At 46.5% G+C, this 16,855-nt stretch overlaps 2 protein-coding genes across 2 annotated transcripts; one reads left to right on the top strand and one right to left on the bottom strand.

Annotated features, from left to right (window-relative positions):
- Window positions 1-295: 295 nt before the first annotated feature.
- TADA2B (transcriptional adaptor 2B) lies at window positions 296-4,867 on the top strand. The gene is made up of 2 exons (XM_084517089.1): window positions 296-597; window positions 1,401-4,867. Exons 1-2 carry the CDS (start codon window positions 328-330, stop codon window positions 2,391-2,393), a joined length of 1,263 nt encoding a protein of 420 aa, XP_084373215.1. The 5' UTR covers window positions 296-327; the 3' UTR covers window positions 2,394-4,867.
- A 2,468-nt stretch (window positions 4,868-7,335) lies between these two features.
- On the bottom strand, window positions 7,336-13,406 carry GRPEL1 (GrpE like 1, mitochondrial). The gene is made up of 4 exons (XM_084517090.1): window positions 13,186-13,406; window positions 12,628-12,796; window positions 10,980-11,061; window positions 7,336-8,683 (listed from the first exon to the last, which is right to left on the bottom strand). The coding sequence occupies exons 1-4, from the start codon at window positions 13,248-13,250 to the stop codon at window positions 8,337-8,339; spliced, it is 663 nt and encodes a 220-aa protein (XP_084373216.1). The 5' UTR covers window positions 13,251-13,406; the 3' UTR covers window positions 7,336-8,336.
- Between the last annotated feature and the right edge of the window lie 3,449 nt (window positions 13,407-16,855).

Below are 16,855 nucleotides of genomic sequence, written 5' to 3'. Positions count from 1 at the left end.
CGCCTCAGAGCCCCTCCCTTCACCCCTTACCCCCGAAGCCCCGCCCCTTTCCTTTACCAACCACTCAGCAGCGGGGTCGCTCGGCGCCCCCTCTCCGATTGGCCTCCGCGCGGGCGGTCGCCTTCCTCTCCGCCAATCGGCGCCGGCCTCTCTCCTTACCCCCGCGGCCCTTAGCGGCGGGAGAGCCCCTCCGCGATTGGCTGCGGCGCGGCGGGGAGGGGGGGGGGAGGAAGGCGGGCGGGGCGAGGCGCGCGCGCGGCTGGGCGGGGGGAAGAGGAGGAGGAGGAGGAGGAGGAGGAGGAAGGCGGGGGGGAGGGGGGGGGTAAGATGGCGGAGCTGGGCAAGAAGTACTGCGTGTACTGCCTGGCCGAGGTGAGCTCCCTGCGCTTCCGCTGCACCGAGTGCGCCGACATCGAGCTGTGCCCCGAGTGCTTCGCCGCCGGCGCCGAGATCGGGCCGCACCGGCGATGGCACGGCTACCAGCTGGTGGACGGCGGCCGCTTCACGCTGTGGGGCGCCGAGGCGGAGGGCGGCTGGAGCAGCCGCGAGGAGCAGCTGCTGCTGGACGCCATCGAGCAGTTCGGCTTCGGCAACTGGGTAAGGGCACGGCCGGCCCCGGGCAGGCCGCGCTCGGCCCCGCGCCCGCCTCAGGGGGTGGCTGGGGGCGGGTAACGGGCAGAGGGGGCGGCCTCGGAGGGAGCGGGTGGGTGGGCGCTGGGTGGGTTGTGCGGGGGGTGGGGGGGCACCGGCCCGGGGGGTGTTCGGGGAGGGGTTGGATGTGGTGCCTGGGGACACGGTGGTGCTGGGGGTGGACCAGGTGGTCCTGGAGGGTGTTTCCAACCTTCACCATTCCGTAACTTCGTGATTCTGTGACGCTTCTTGAAACTCTTAAGGGCTATGATAACTGGCTCATGTAATAACAAACTACTTAGAAAAATGCCATGTTTCTTATTTCTATATTGCTTTGAAAGTACTCTGGGCGCGCTATAAACGAACAGCCCCCAACGAGGCAGTGGGCTCAGCACTCACTGGGACCTTGCAGGCACTGCACGGTGGCAGCAAGGCGACTTCCCAGGAGAGCAGCGGATGCCCAGCAGTTACCACACGGATCCAGTGCCCGGGCAGTGCTCCTCTAACCAGAGGCAGACCCGAGGCAGCTTCCCGTGCTGATGTTCGTTGTGGCCTCGCACATTCCTGGTGCTTGTGTCGTGGCTTGCGTGCCCTTGTGCACTTGTAAACGCTTTCCTGGACCTAAACACGTGGCAGCGTGTCTCATTTCAGTACTGCCACAACAGTTAGGGTATTGAGGGTTGGTTTTTGAGGGAGGGGGAAGAAGGAGTGCGTGTTATACCTGGGGTGTAACAGGTATCACATCACTGCTCCTCCTCGTCTCCCTGCAGGAGGACATGGCTGCGCACGTGGGAGCCTCCCGCACGCCGCAGGAGGTGATGGAACACTACGTCAGCATGTACATCCACGGCAACCTGGGCAAGGCCTGCATCCCCGACACCATCCCCAACCGGGTGACGGACCACACGTGCCCGAGCGGTGGCCCGCTTTCTCCGAGCTTGACCACGCCGCTCCCGCCGCTGGATATTTCGGTGGCCGAGCAGCAGCAGCTGGGCTACATGCCGCTTCGGGACGACTACGAGATCGAGTACGATCAGGATGCCGAGACTCTGATCAGCGGCCTCTCGGTGAACTATGACGACGACGACGTGGAAATAGAGCTCAAACGAGCCCACGTAGACATGTACGTGAGGAAACTCAAGGAGAGGCAGCGGCGGAAGAACATTGCACGAGACTATAACTTGGTGCCCGCCTTCCTGGGGAAGGATAAAAAGGACAAGGAGAAAACGCCCAAACGAAAGATCACAAAAGAAGAGAAGGAGCTGAGGCTGAAGCTGAGGCCCCTGTACCAGTTTATGTCCTGTAAGGAGTTTGAGGACTTCTTTGAGAACATGCACAAGGAGAGAATACTTCGAGCGAAGATTCGGGAACTGCAGCGGTATCGCCGCAATGGAATCACCAAAATGGAGGAGTCGGCAGAGTACGAGGCAGCCAGGCACAAACGGGAAAAGAGGAAGGAGAACAAAAACATAGCCAGTTCCAAGAGGGGGAAGGAAGACGGTAAAGAAGGTGAATTTGCTGCCATTGAAAACCTGCCTGGCTTTGAACTCTTATCGGACAGGGAAAAAGTGCTCTGCAGCTCTCTAAACTTGAGTCCTGCACGTTACGTGACTGTGAAAACCATCATCATTAAAGACCATCTTCAAAAAAGACAAGGAATCCCTTCAAAGAGCCGCCTTCCCAGTTACTTAGATAAGGTACTGAAGAAAAGGATTTTAAACTTTCTAACAGAAAGTGGTTGGATATCCCGAGATGCTTCATGAAACTCTTCCAAGAAATCGCGTCAGAGGCCCCGTTGCAGCCTCAAGGACTCCGTTATTTTTTTCCTGCCCTCCCCAAAGATACAGAAATTTTCTCATTCAAAACAGGCAAAAAAAAAAAAAAAAAAAAAGGCAAAAAAATCCATAATGTTCATGGTCCATTGTTGAAGTAGACTTTTGCTTTGGATCATGAGAAATGCTTACTCGTGACACTTCTCAGTTAGATTTCGTTACTCGTTAGAGTGCTTTGCTTTGGGTACATCGTTAGAACAGATCTCTTCCATGGGAGCTCGCTCAAGTCCGATGGTCCCAGGGTAGACCTGTTACTGTTGGACAAACGAGTGTCAGTGTAGTCCTTGCTTTCTTATTTTTTTTGAAGGTGGGAGATGGTTTCCAGCAAACGAAATGGTTTTCTCCCCGTTGTTTTTGGCATAATGCTGGCAAAGCGGAACTTAGGAAAGTCCTAGGCTCTCAGGCACGGTGAGCAGGGATCTGTGTGACCGCTGCGAAGCTGTCAGAGTGTTCTCCTTAGTAACTACACCGGGGTGGTGGGACGGGGGGCGAGAGGCTCTGCAGGGAATAGGGCAGGGATGAGCCGTGCTGGGGGGCGGGAAGGAAGGACGGCGGTAGGTGAGGTGCCTTCGGGTGCTTGTGCTGTGGGAAGGGTTGCGGGAGAGCTGCCTTTGCGCCCAGCTGCTCTGGCTGTAGGTTTGGCATGAATTGTTGCTGAAACACCCCACGGAAAGCTTCAGTGCTACGTGGCAAAGCTGCAGGAGTGCGAGGCAGCTGTGGTGGTGCTCTGCTCTGGGGTCAGCGCCGCTGCAAAGTGTTGGGTTCTGGCCAGAAAGGCGGTGCAGGTGAGCATGCAGGTAACTGGCTCACAGCTTTTGGGATCCTCGGGCAGCAAAAATCACTGTTAGCTCCTGCTGGGGGAGCCTCCTCCTTTGGTGCCTGGGGTTTCTGAGCACAGGTGGGCTGAGGATGCGTAGCTGCCTCCTGGCTTTGGTCAGGAGCTACCTTCTCAAGCTCCTAGTGACCCCCCGAGATTGGTTTTTAGAAACAAAACTAAGTGATTTAGATCAAAACACACAGCTGCTGTGCTCCTGAAGCACAGAAGTGTAACTCGAGCCATTCCATGCATCTCGTTGCACACACTGTGAAATGCACTGGGCTAAACGTGCTGAGGTTAAAACTGTCAATGTGCAGCTGGCAGAGCGGTGGTGTCAGCGTGCTGCAGAGGTAGCGGTGCGCTCGGCAGGGTGCTGTGAGCTGTCAGAGGGCTGCAGAGCGAGCCGGGTGCCGGCAGCAGGCGCGAACTTGCAGCGTAGCAGAGCGCAGGGCGGCACCACCTGAGCCGCAGCAGTATGTCAGCAATATGTGCTGAGTAAAGGAGCGATGTTGAGGGACAACTAGGAAAGGATTCTTAGCCTCACTTCATTCTTAAGGTCCTGTGCTGGCATTTACCCAAATGAATAATTAAAAAAAAAAACAAAACACACACAAGTTGATGCTGTCCAGAGCAGGAAGCGGTGACGGAGAGGCCAGCTGGGCAGCTCTTCTGGAGTGCAATGTGCCAAAAAATGGAACCTGACAGAGTTCAGAACAAATGCACACACTGGAAATGCAATCTTGTGTGGCTACCTTGGGCTGTAGTCAGTGAGGATATCGTGAAACCTTAGAACCAGTATTAATGCTGTACCTTGCCAGAGGCGCGCTGACCAGAAGGGGTCTTCAGTTAGCAGAGCCAGCAGCGTGAAGGCAGCATTAGCAGGCGGTTCAGAACAGAGGGTACAGATACAAAGCCAGCATTTCCAAGGAGAAACACAAAACCAAACTCTAGTGCCTTTTTCTTTTGAGCTTGTGATATTCTGTCCCTTGGAAAAGGAAAGGGCTATGTCCTCTCTGATGTCACTTCTTGTTTGGCTCACCTGTGGGCTCCCTGAGGCAGACCCGTGGCAGGGGTGTAACTGCCTGCGCGTGCCGAGCAGCTTCACCAACACGCGCGTACAAAGAGCACACAAGCCAAGTTCAGAAGGTGTAAACCAGGATTTCCTCTGGCCTACTCCCGTGGAAAGGAAGGAATCCTTTCTAGGACTGTAGTTATGCAATGTGGTTCTTCCCGCACCCCGTTTCCCAGCTGCCGTAACACTGGTGGTGGTCAGGAGCCTCAGCTCTGTGTGGCTGGGAGCTTAAAAGAATTGTGGGTCTTCTGATTTTTTTTTTCTCAAATATAACTTTTATATTTCTATAGTGCTTCGGCACACCTAAGTCTAACTGAAGCAATAGCCTGATGCCAATCTGAACAATAACTTAAAAAACAAAAAACCTAGGCACCAATGAGTCATTTAAATGCTGTAGAAATTAATTCTGTGCTTACACTTTGCTTAATTCCTCAGCCCCTCCAAAATGTTTCTTTGGTGCTAGACGTAACTTATTGAACATCAAAATGAATGTAAAATAAAAGTATTTTTAATGTATGAAATATGGATATCAATATTTATTTTATACTTGCAAGCAAATTCAAGGTGGTAAATGTTTGCTTTAGCAAATGCTGCTCCCTTGGAAAGGGCTTCCCTAGAAGCAACGTCTCAGTGTCAGCTGTGCTTTTAATTTTAAAGGTGACTTGCACTAGAGGATGCTGCTGTTCCATATTTTCACGTGGAACCGATTTAGCCTAAGCATTCCTTCGTTATGAGCTGCTGTTTTGTTTTCTTCAGTTGAGATGCAGTTATCTTAATCCAGCAATTGACTCGAGCTCTGCTGCTTCTCTTGTGTGGTGAAGGGGCTGAGAACAACCACGGCAAACGCTCTTCAGCTTGTCTCTTGTGTTTATCAGGAAGCCTTTCCTGTAGTGTACAAATACTCCAGGCTTCATGTGGCTAATGAAAAGGTGTTTGATATGCTTACCTCTTGACTATTTTCCTGACTAAAAAATTTCCTAATGCTAGTACCTGCCTAACAGCATCGATGTAAGGCTATGAAGAAGTGCCAGTCCATCAGCTGTTCAGAACAGCAGTCCTCTGCTACTGGTCGAGGCAGCAGTAATTGTTTGGCTGCTGGTCACTTACTTCCATCAGTCCAGTGATGCTTTACAGCACTATTTGCTCACTAATAAAGGAGCAGTAACCTCCGTGCTCTGTGTGCGACCCAGCCCAAAGGGCTCGTTAGGCAGCGTGCTGGATGCAGACCTCCTGCCCTATGTCCTGCCCGGTCCCAGCAAGCACTAAGAACTCCACAAGTGGGTTTGCACCAGTCTTGGACCACAAACAGCCTCGTTAATCACACAACCTAAGCACTCTGCCATTATTCTCTTGTGTGGTGGCTGCATCAAATTTCTTTGCGACTGTAACTGACTTCCTTAGCCTTTTGGTTTCCTATTCTTTCTTGCAAAATGTTTTTTGCATGTGCCCCGGTTGCTCTTAAGCGATGATGAATTAAAATACTGTGAAGGAAGGCACCTGGTGAGCACTTTAAGTTCATCAGCTGCTTCCTTAAAGGGAATGTTGCACTCATTTGAGTGGTGTACTGGTGTCGCTGTGCCAGACACACAAATGCCTGTGCTGAAATCATGTAAAACCTAACTGATGTTGTGCGCACTCAGCATTTTACTAGGTTTTTGCATTGTATATTGGTAAATAAACTTGTATTAAAATTTCTTTCCATCATTGATTTCATGGCAATGTAGCTTGTATTGCAATGATGAAAATCACTAAAACTCCCAGTTGTAAATAGCGACGCTTTTAGCTAAATGGTGGTGGGCAGAGAAATGATCTTGCTCAGTCAGCTGAGCCAAAGGCACTGGCAGCTTTGTGAACTGCTCTTATGCTTAAGCTTCAGAGCCACCTGGGCTTTGGTTCCTTCCGTGCCTCCAACCTGTACACTGCTGTACAGCCGTGGTCTCTCTTGCTAAAGGTTCTCCTTATTGACAGCCTCTCGGAAGGGGCAGGCTGAGGGAAAGGAACAAGTCAGCTCAGCTGCTATTAAAGATACGAGTTTGAGTCTTGTGCTGAACCTTTACCAGTAAGTTGTGTTCAACTATACCTTGACTTAAGTAACGTAGGCAAAAAAAGACACTATGAGGTGCTGGAGCTCATTGACAAGATCTTGATTTGCTGGGGAAGAACCTGGTCCTCTGCCTTAGTTGTCCTGCTGGAAGAATCTGCACTGATGAAGTTAAATTTAGTTTAGGTAAGAGTGGGTTTTGTTTGCTTTTAAAAAGGTACAGAAGTTAATGCTGGTCCCTTAAGGGCATGTCACAGCTGAACACAGGTTCCAGCCTCGATCCTCCATCCCACTTCACACAGCCACAGCTGGGAGGAAGTTACTACCAAATTCACTTCAGCTGTATGGAATCCCTTTCTCCTGTAGTTTTATACTCAATCCTTGCCTTTTCATCTCTGTTCTTGATTAGTTTAAGAAGTTAACGCTCAAGCTGTCTTCACAGTCACCAAAAATTATTCTCCCTCCCCTATCCAGTCAAAGCATTGATTTTGTTAGTTGAGAAAGACTAAGTGAATTCCCAAGCGTGATTAACCCCAAAACAGCCATATGCACTTTGGCTGTTCCTAGTTGCCTGTCTGGTTCTCATGAGGCAAACCAGCATTGGAAAAAATCTTAAATAATCACTTCTCACTATGAATAGGTGTAGTGTTCAGTGAACTGTTGGCAACTCTGCACCTGAATTTAAAAAAATAAAAAAAATACTAGAGCCTTTAAACTAAGAAGCTCCTTAATCCGAGACAGCCAGAAATGAAGGTGAAAAATTCAGAAGTACTTACTGTTTGTTTACCAGGTCCTAGATAAGGTGCATAACTTTGGTGTTTGTCTTGTGTGTTAAACACCTGGGCTTTGAAGCTCTAAGAGGACGGACACTTTGTCAGCTCTGTGATTTGCCAAGTCCCATCCACTCCGATCCAGGTGAGCAGACAGATGCAGAACAAAGCGCTCTGTTAATCACTGTATTGTATTTTAGGCTGATTCTGCACAACTGGGAGCAGCAGGTGGAATTAAATGTGACAAGAGCTGCATGTGGGCAAAGTTCTTTTGCAGCCTAAGACCCAAGATGAATAAATGAAAGAAATGGAGATGAAACCATTCACATTTGTGTTTGAGCCACTTACATGCAATTATTTATGTAATTCTAAAATATAGTAGGTACCAAACTCTCGGCTATTCACTTCTATAGGTATTCTATATAGGTATATTTCAGCAGGGTTTTACCTACAGTTTGCATAACAAACTGATTGTAGAGCTTGGAAGTTACAGGACTATCAAAATTGTTTAAACCAATTTATACAATATTAAATTAAAAATCCAGAGATAGGATAAGTTCCATTGGTTCTTCAATGCCATACAAGTATTAGATGGTTTTCGTGAGTCAACTTTACTGGAGAACTAATAGGGTGGAACAGTTACGAAGCATGTCTGCTCTCCCCTGCCTTTTATTTACAGGTCAGAAGTCACAAAGGTTTCAGTTTCAGATGTTGAGACTATTTCTGAATAGGCATACTTAAAAAAAACAAAAAAACATATCCATCAGCATGCAAAAGCTGATGGATACTTGCAGAGAACTGGTCTTCTGTTTTACCTCACCTGCTTCTGCAATGTTAGGTTCTAAAAAACAAAAGGAACTCTTTGAATCATTGTGTGGACTTTCAATCTATGCGGTGATAAAAAGGTTCTTGTGAGCATTTACTTCCTTTCAGTGTAACACACTGTCAGAAGTCACGGCTGTAGTAAATATTATTCAAAGAGAGCTTAAAGAACACCCATGTTGAAGGCCACTAAGCAACAGAAATTCATTGTTTGCTTCACTTTGACTGGGAGACCTCAACAGATTCATTGAAACCTCTTGTGGGACAGGGGAATAAGGACAGCATGATGTAAGAGAAAAACCATCCAGCTGTTTAATAATTGTATGGCATTGTCAATTCTCTGATTAAGCAGCTAAGCGTCTTTCACAACACCCACCAAGGCCGGCCGCAGCGTACGCCCGTGCAGCTTATAGCCAATCTTGGATACTAGTGCGATAGTGCCCGGCTCCTTCCCCTCCATGGGAGCGTGGAACAGCGCCTCGTGTTCGTAGGGATCGAACTTGGCTCCGACAGGATTCAGTCTGAGCAGGCCGTGTTTTTTGAACACTTTCTGAATCTGTACTTCTGTCATGACAAGACCCTCATACAAGCTCTTCAGGTGAGGATTTTCATCCTTAATTTCTTCTTTTGGAACACTTTCTGTTGCTTTCTCCAAAATGTCTGCAACTTCTAGTAAGTCCTTACAGAAGCTCTGAATCCCTAAAAAGAAACAGAAGGGGCAGAAATGGGATTAGTCTGGTGAGGGAAGCAAGCATTAGAAAACCAAACAACAAAACCAAGTAAGCACAAACCAAACACTACGCACTAACCTGTAACCTTTTAGGTTTTTGAGAAGGCGTAACATAGTAAACATTTGGGATTAAGAAGTCCTTCCTGGTTTTGCCTGATGACACAGAACTATTACAGATGCAATAAAATTCACACCCCACTTCTAGTTATAAGTAGAAAGTATCTCAACTCATACTTCGAAGAGCTGAAGCTGGTGAGCTGACTTTAACAGTTAGCTGTTAATTAATATTAACAGAAGTTACCAAAACCTTCAGATGGCTTCGAGGCATCCCTCGTGTTAAGGAACGTATCTTTTGTCTCTTCCATTGTGGGATTCACCTCAAGTCCAAAGCATTACATTGCCCTACTCCTCCCCTTTAATCTGATGCACTAAAAATATCTGCAGAAGAAAAAGCTTGTAGTCAGACTGATGAGGGCTCTGAAGAGTTGAACAGGCATTCTTCAGTAAAGGAACTCCCATCTCTTCCCTCCCACTACAAGCCACTTTTACGGCAAGTCAGAAGCTGAGCTTCACAAGGAGCGAATAATTCCTAAACTAACAGCAGCCTATGTCCTGAAGGTGATCTCTGGCTCACTCTAGAGGAATCCGGATTAATCTCCCTTCAGGTAAATTGTCTCAAGCAATCACGAAAGACCAACACAACTTAGTTGAATAACATTTCTATACAGAGGTAAGACAATGACAAAGTACACTGCATTCTGGTAGCCTTGATCATTTAGTGTTTTTATCACTCAGCCTTTTTAATTCTTCCTCCCCACCCCTTACCAAGAAGGAATTGCAGCATTACCAGAGAACAAGTCTTTGGTTTAAACAAAACGAACTACAGAAGCACCTTGCAAGATCTACAGGGATCAACTAGTTCTCAGGAAAAAGTCACTTTAATAACTGCACAACTCTTTAGAGAGCTGTAACTAAAAGCATCCAGTTAGTTCCAAAAATATTAACACATGAATCAAAACTTTAAGTTTAGCCTGAAACTATGGTTAGGGCTTAAGTGTCTAAAGCACCTATTAACAAGTTGCCTAGTGATCTGGATCAAACCTAACCAGACTCTTCAAGAAGTTTCTTGTTTTGTTGTTTGTTTAAATGATCTCTCTAGGTATCTATGACTGCATCTCTGTGGATTTACGCAAGTCTCAAGAGTTTCTCTTCCCTAACAGAAAGAGCAATCCTGTATGAATGATGAAACTTATAATCACGCAGATTATCTTTAATTTACTTTTCATGAGAAGTTGTATTTGAATATTTATTTCTATGATAGCATCTCTGGGCTCAGCTATGACTCAAGGCCCTTCTGCAATACACAGCACATCAGTGAAACAGCGCTTACTGAGAAAGAATTTCAGGATGAAGCATTCAAACACCCATAAAAATTGTACAATGCCATGCAACTGAGTGATTTTTTTTTTTTAAACATGCACATTAACTAAAAATCCTGTATGCAGAAATTGAAACTTTTGCATTCAGAATAAAACTATACAGCTGGCAAAGGAGGGTAACTAATTTTTCAAGTTGGGTGACAGTCAAACACTGAGATGACATAGCACTCTTCTACAGTTTTTGCACAGCTCTGTAAAACAGAAATTGTTTTGGAACGTCAAAAAGCTCTCTCAGATGTCAGCAGCTCTCGAAGAAAGGTACATTTCTAGCATGCTGCAAAACCAGCAATTGGAGATTCCTAGCAGTGTACTACCTGTATCTGAAAGCTGTGGCCTTCAGCAGAACAGGAATGTTATTCAAATATAAAAGGTAAAACAAACAAACAAGCACAACAATAACAACAAAACATGGGAAAAGAAAAAAGCAAGCTAGTATTCCATGCTCTTGGTTGTTTTTTTTTTTTTGCACTCTGTTTTGAGACCAAGCACGTGAAAAAGGCAAATGTCAGGCTACAAACCTTATTAAAGAAAAATGTGTCAATGCAATACGGGTAGGAAATCACGTCAAATTTAAAGAAAAATTCAAATTGTTGACTACAGCTTGCTCAGTTCTGCCCTTGTCTAGAGTAAGATGATTACAATTCTGATACAAAACAAGGAACCATTTAAACCTCTGTCCCTCAAATACATCTGTTTTAAACCCAGTGTCCAGAATAACTGTAAAGTAGAACTTGTCAAAATTTCTGGACAGTCAACTCAATTGTTCAGGCTTTGCACTTTATCTTGTTATTGCTATGTCTTATACACAAAAAGAGCCTCCACTGACCGTATAACTTTGCCTCTTCTACTAGTTTCTGGCTTCTTTGCCTCACATTTTCTGCATCTGCCAAGGCGCGCTTGTACTTGTCCTGAAGAAGAAAAACAAGTTAGAGAAGAGGTTTCATTCCAAGCGGTCGAGTAGTTGACAATGATTCAAAACTGAAAAGTCAGTACAAAACAACTCTTTTTTTGAAAACAGTTACATTGCCTAAATCCTCTGTCTAAAGAGTAATCTGAAGACAATATGGCAATTATCACAGCATCCCTCTTACAAAGGTAAATGTTTGCTTCATGTCAGTGCAGACAGAAGTGAGGGAGAGAAAGTAAGACTTCCAGACTCAGTGTTTGTTAACAGCTTAGCTGGAAAAAAATTTAATGCTATGAAGTATTAATACATGAAATTTTCTGAATTGAAGACTTCTGTTTTTTCTGGTAGGTGTTCACAGAAAGCCTTCATAAGCTGTAAGGTATTCTGACACTGTAGCAAACAAGATTCAACCCAAGTATTACTTTAAAACCATCTCTTCCCTTTCCATACGTACCACAGGGTGTCCTCCAAGTTTTTGAAACCTTACAAACTACAAACCCTAACTCTGTTTATCAGGTTTAGCTTAGGTGTGTTCCTAGCAAGATGTCCATGCAGTAAATGTATTTATAACTAAATTCTATAAGCTTTGACATTTGAGGTTGGGTGCTCCATGATCTAAACCAGAACTCCACTGGGCTTTCACACTCAGGAAGCTTGACTTTCACGTGCATGTGAAGAATTACAAAACTGATTAAAAACAGTCAACAAGTTGACTGAAGAGACACCTTAGGTAGCCAATAGCAAATACTGTCAACAGAAGCATTAAAGGATGTCTCTGTCATGAGGATGTCAAAGGATGTTTTGGTAAGGGCAGCAGAAAGGAATCTCAGTCCACTTATGATGTATAGGCACTGCTTCCACAGAAGCTTCTGGACTACCTCTTTAAGTCCCACATGCTCTAGAAAGACATTTTACACAAAGCACTCATCCAGAAAAGCAATGCCTTTATTTAATCCACATCTGCCACCTCTCAGGGCATTCTTCACTCTCTGCTAAGTCATGCACGAGCTCGAATGCAAGATGCTTTAGGCCAGAGAGAAGGAACATGACACGCTAGTCTTGTGTTTAACGATATTTCTAGAAGAGATGGGTTGAAACTCTCACTTCAAAAGCATGTAATAAGTACAGTATTATACAAAAACTAAGAATCATTAACTTTAACCTTTGGAAAAGTCAGCAGCTGTTTTCAGAAAGGCTAGCGGAATACACACCTCAAAAGCATTCTAGCCCTTAAATGAACTTCCAAAAATTATTTTTCCACCGAACAAAAATCTCAGTGTAATGAAATCAGTGAAACCCAGTAGCAAATTTCCAGCCTAGCGGAGGTCCAGTTATATCCAGAAATCAACATGAAACTGCCCACAGTCATTTTGGACCAGGAAGGGCTGCACGTAAAGTCTCGCAGCGTATCTAAGCTTACGTTTAAGGAACTCACTGAATTACACCTTCATTACATCAGCTGCACCGCAGTCACGTTACCGCGTGCAGACAGCACCGAGAACCTGTCACCAAGATGTGAGGCGTGCAGTTTGGGAGGGCGGCAAAGCAACCGCCACAGGGCACTCACGGTGACTTCTTTCAGCTGCTCCTCCAGCCTGGCCTTCTCCTCGCCCAACATCTTCTCGGCGGGGCTGGCTTCGGCCTTCTGCTCGCCGGGGCTCTGGCTCTGCTCCTCCTCCACATTCTGCCCGGGGTTTTTCTGCTGCGTCGCCACACAGAGCAGTCGCGGAGACGTCCTGGGGCAAAGAAAGAGGAGAATAACGTTAATAGGGCGCCTTTTTTTGTAAGAGATCAGCGCTTTTTGGACATTTCACCTCACCAGCGGGGCATTTCTCCTCACAAACCGACCCCCCCGTGGCCCCCACGTTATGGCCCGCACCTACACGCCGACTCCTGTCCTGTGGCGTTGCCCTGCGGCCCGTTCCGCCGCCGCCCCGCTCCCCACAGGTTTCGGGATTTTTCCCCTCCCCACCGTATCCCACACGCCAGGCCGGCCCCGGGGCGCTGGCTCAGGGCTCGCTGTCGCTTCCCAGCCTCGTTTAACCCGGCCCGGGGCTGGGGGAGCCCGGCCTGGCCCCGCCGTCCCGGCTCGGCCCCGATCGCGGCCCCGGCCCCGCTCCCTCACCTCAGCGCCCAGCCCAGCAGCGGGGAGCGCGAGCGCAACGCGCCCCGGGCCGCCACCGCCGCCATGGCTCCTGCCTTGCCCGGCCACCGCCAATCAGCGAGCTGAGGGGCCGTGAGGGACGCGGCCAACAGCCAATCCGCGGGGGGGATGAGGGCGTCAGGCCATAAGGAGCGGGAGGGAGGGAGGGCAGGGGGCGGGACTTGCAGCTCTTCCGGGCAGCCTGTGGTGGGAGGCGGGAGGCGGCGGCCATTTTGTGTGGGGAGGGAGGCGGGGGCGGACAGGAGGGGGCGGCTCTGCGGCGGGCGGGCAGGGCTGTCCTCACCCTGCTGCGGGGCTGTAAGTGACAGGAGAGACAGCTGGCCGAGGTCAGGAAGGGGTCTCCTGTCGGAGCTGGTTAGGCTGAGAACGAGGAGATTGGGTAGCCGCAGGTGGTGCGGTCTGTGTACCTGAGCCTGCCCTGTGGGAGCTGGGACTGACAGGGGGCTGAGGCTCAGCTTCTGGAACTGCCCTCGTTACGAGTAATAAATACCTGCTTGGGGCGCTGGGCTGTGGGAAAAGACCTTTTTCCTTACTGCAGCTGGCTGTGGTTGGTTTTCAAACTTCCACTTGGAGCTTGTCATCATATACATGTATACACATCCACTGTAACTGGTCTGTAACACGCTGTTTGGACAACAAACACCATCTAAAATTTGATTTTTTTGGTCAAAAAGGGTAATGTTGTTAACACTGTTAAACACGGCTGCCTGCTTGTGCTGCTCATTTCTACCAGTGCCCTGTGTAACTGGAGGCCACAGAAATCCACCTTGTTGATACCCCAATGGCTTCTTAACCTCATCAGTCCTGTCAGTTGTTTTGTGATCATCATTTTGAAGAGGAAAAAAGCCACACACAAGTATTGCATGGTCCTAAAGTGAGAGCTAGATGACTCACAGGTGCCTGAACACCAGCTGTTCACCTGATTTCTGCAGGCATTTCTGCACTTTCCAAAATCAGTCTGAAGGATAACGAAGATGCAGATACCATAATGCAAGTTCGTAAATGATACATTCAAGAGTATGATTAAAGTATTATTAAAAAGAAGCTGCAGAAGAAATTCTAGCTTGCTACATGATAATCCTGCAAAATCTAGCACCTTGCTAAGTTAAAATGTGGCTAAGTTTTCAGCACAGCCTTTATTTGGGACGGTTTGCTCATCTATGATGTGCCACGTCATGGCCTCTGCAGTAAGGAGGATAAATGATGTAACGGGGCCAGTGGCCTTTTATCACTGCAATTGTTATATTCCAGAGACTTGTTGTCACTTACAGTTACCTTGTGGTGCATTTCTGCTCCTGAGGGACAGTTTGGAAGAGCCAGAAGCACACCATTAACACTCCTGGGTGACAACAGGCAGCATCTCTGAGAGCAGAATTAAGCAAATAGTTTAATTCTGATGGTCAGTAGTCTGATGGTCATTGTTTTGAGATGTGACACTGATGCAGCCCAACAGCTTGCCTATACAGGACAAAGCAGAGGAAGAGCATGTATACCATGGGCTGGTGTGGCTTTAGAATCGTCATAGAAGCATTACGGTTGGAAAAGACCTCCACGATCATCTGGTCCAACCATCAGTGCCGGACCAATCTTAAGTGCTGTTGGTGTCTGCCTCCTGCTGTCTGGCAAGTAGATATGCAACAAATCCCAAGCTTCATCCTCATAATAAAGATGCAGTTGAGGAAATCTGTTGAAGATGCCGATAATGCTGTGCAGTAGATTTGAGAGAGCAAGCTGAAAGATGGGAATAACCATAAAGAAGGTTACCCACAGAAAGCTGTGAAGAAACGAGACAGAAAAGGTAAGTGGGCCTTTAGGTCTGAAGTTTCTAAAACTGTTTCCTGGAAAGATTACTGGTTCCTTACAACACCTAGAGAACTAGTCTGCCTGTCTTATCTTCATTTTCTGTTGGATTTCCCTGAAACCCTTAGCATGTGGCTTCCTGTGCCAGCCTTTCTTTGTTCTCAGCTGCCTACCATCTCTGGGAGTTGTGCTTGATCAGTAAATGGCAGAATTGATAAAAAAAAGGGTGGAAAGAGCCCATTGTCTGTATGTCTTATTAATAGTTGAGTAAAATATATTGGGTTCAAGACTGAAATGAGTTAATTCCTGTATTAGGAGCCATTTACCCAAAATGATAGTTCATAGGCCTTTTGTAAGCAAATTTTCAAGGTAATCTACAGTGAAAGTGAATTTTGGGTCAAGACTGAGGAGCATGAGCAGCACAAAACAAGAGCATGCATGATCACCCAGAGCTTGTTTGCATCGTGACTGATGGTGGCTGTAAGTACCGAAAAAAAGACTTTTTCCTGCTTTGTTCGGATTTACACCGTTGTAGTCTGTTTTGTTTTAATTGTAGTGCCACCTAGTGGGTTGTGTTGTTTTTTAATTTTTTTTTTTTTAATTTTTTTTTTAATACTCTACTAATTAGTATTCAGCATCTGTTGCTTGACGTGGTTGGCAGTCCCAGATGGTGGATAACAAGCATCGTTTTGTTCCAGAGTAGTCATCTCTATATCACATGGTCCTTTACTCTTTCCATAAATGCTGGTTTTGAGTATTATCTGATGATAAGTAATGCTTATCCTGAATTTTAAAACATTAAGATTAGGCAGTTGTTGCTTTCGGCTTGGTGGGGCTAGAAGTGACTCCTACCCCAGATTTGTGTGAACCAGGTAGTCTGGAGGTAATTCCTGGTTCTTCTAGTGATTCACTTTGTAGCCTTGTGCAGTTACTTAACCTAATTTCCACACGACTACAAATCAAGGGCAGTAAACTTTCAATACCTTGCAAGAAAGTTGGTCAGACTGCACAAGGGAATTTCTGTGATATTTTGGAAATGCAAAATGTCAAAGGAATGCTAAGGCTCTTTTTCTGTAATCAACTTTACCCGTGTAGGAGAGAGACTTGTAGTCTTTTGAGATGAAAAATGCCATCAATGCGAGATTTGTGCTCAAAAAATTAAATGAAAAACTAAGGCATTTCTATTTCTATGAAAACAAGTACCAGTCCTGTCTCCTAATGCTAAGGCATTATCTACTGATATGCAACCCGTAAACAGAATGTCATTACCCTTGTATTGCAAATATGAATTTCATTATTAATGTTTTGAGGCTAACGCAAAAGGGTATCATATCCTCCACGATCTGATATGTTATATGTCAGCCTAATCAGAGCCAAATATTGAACGACGGTGGGAGCAAGTGGAATGAAAAAAATCTCTTTGTAAATATTCTAGCAGTGACCTTTCAAGCCGGTTATCAGGAAATAGCGAAATCAAATTTAAAAATGTTAATTTAGCTGTTAGATGGTTACTGAACTATTCAGTGGCAAAAACAAACTTGTTATTCATACCTGTGCCCTTTAGGAAAGATCTCAGAAAAGAACACTTACCTGTAGTATCCTATAGGCTGTCCCAGGAAGATCTCTAGTGTAAAGTTAAGGACAGATTCTTGCGTGCAGAATAGTAATAAAAAATAAATAATCTCCGTGAAGATCAGCTATGCCCTGGAAACATTTCAGACAGGACAATGAAGATTAAATCATGACTCGAATCCAGAAACTCTAAGTCCCATGTAGACACGGGTGGGGTGGGAAGGGTGTAGCTGTCCTTCCTTTTAATGAGAGCACTACG

This window comes from Aythya ferina, assembly GCF_964211825.1.
Source record: "Aythya ferina genome assembly, chromosome: 4".
In the NCBI taxonomy this organism is placed as follows: domain Eukaryota; kingdom Metazoa; phylum Chordata; class Aves; order Anseriformes; family Anatidae; genus Aythya; species Aythya ferina.
The sequence above is the reverse complement of the archived record's forward strand: the minus strand, read 5'-3'. Positions and strand labels throughout refer to the sequence as shown.

Excerpts from the sequence above, each read along its gene's own strand:
- TADA2B (XM_084517089.1), top strand. The coding sequence starts at position 328 with ATGGCGGAGCTGGGCAAGAAGTACTGCGTGTACTGCCTGGCCGAGGTG. Across the intron at positions 598-1,400 it reads AGTTCGGCTTCGGCAACTGG|GAGGACATGGCTGCGCACGT; the intron begins GTAAGGGCACGG and ends GTCTCCCTGCAG.
- GRPEL1 (XM_084517090.1), bottom strand. The coding sequence starts at position 13,250 with ATGGCGGCGGTGGCGGCCCGGGGCGCGTTGCGCTCGCGCTCCCCGCTG. Across the intron at positions 12,797-13,185 it reads CTGCTGGGCTGGGCGCTGAG|GACGTCTCCGCGACTGCTCT; the intron begins GTGAGGGAGCGG and ends TCTTTGCCCCAG. Across the intron at positions 11,062-12,627 it reads AGCAGCTGAAAGAAGTCACC|GACAAGTACAAGCGCGCCTT; the intron begins GTGAGTGCCCTG and ends TTTCTTCTTCAG.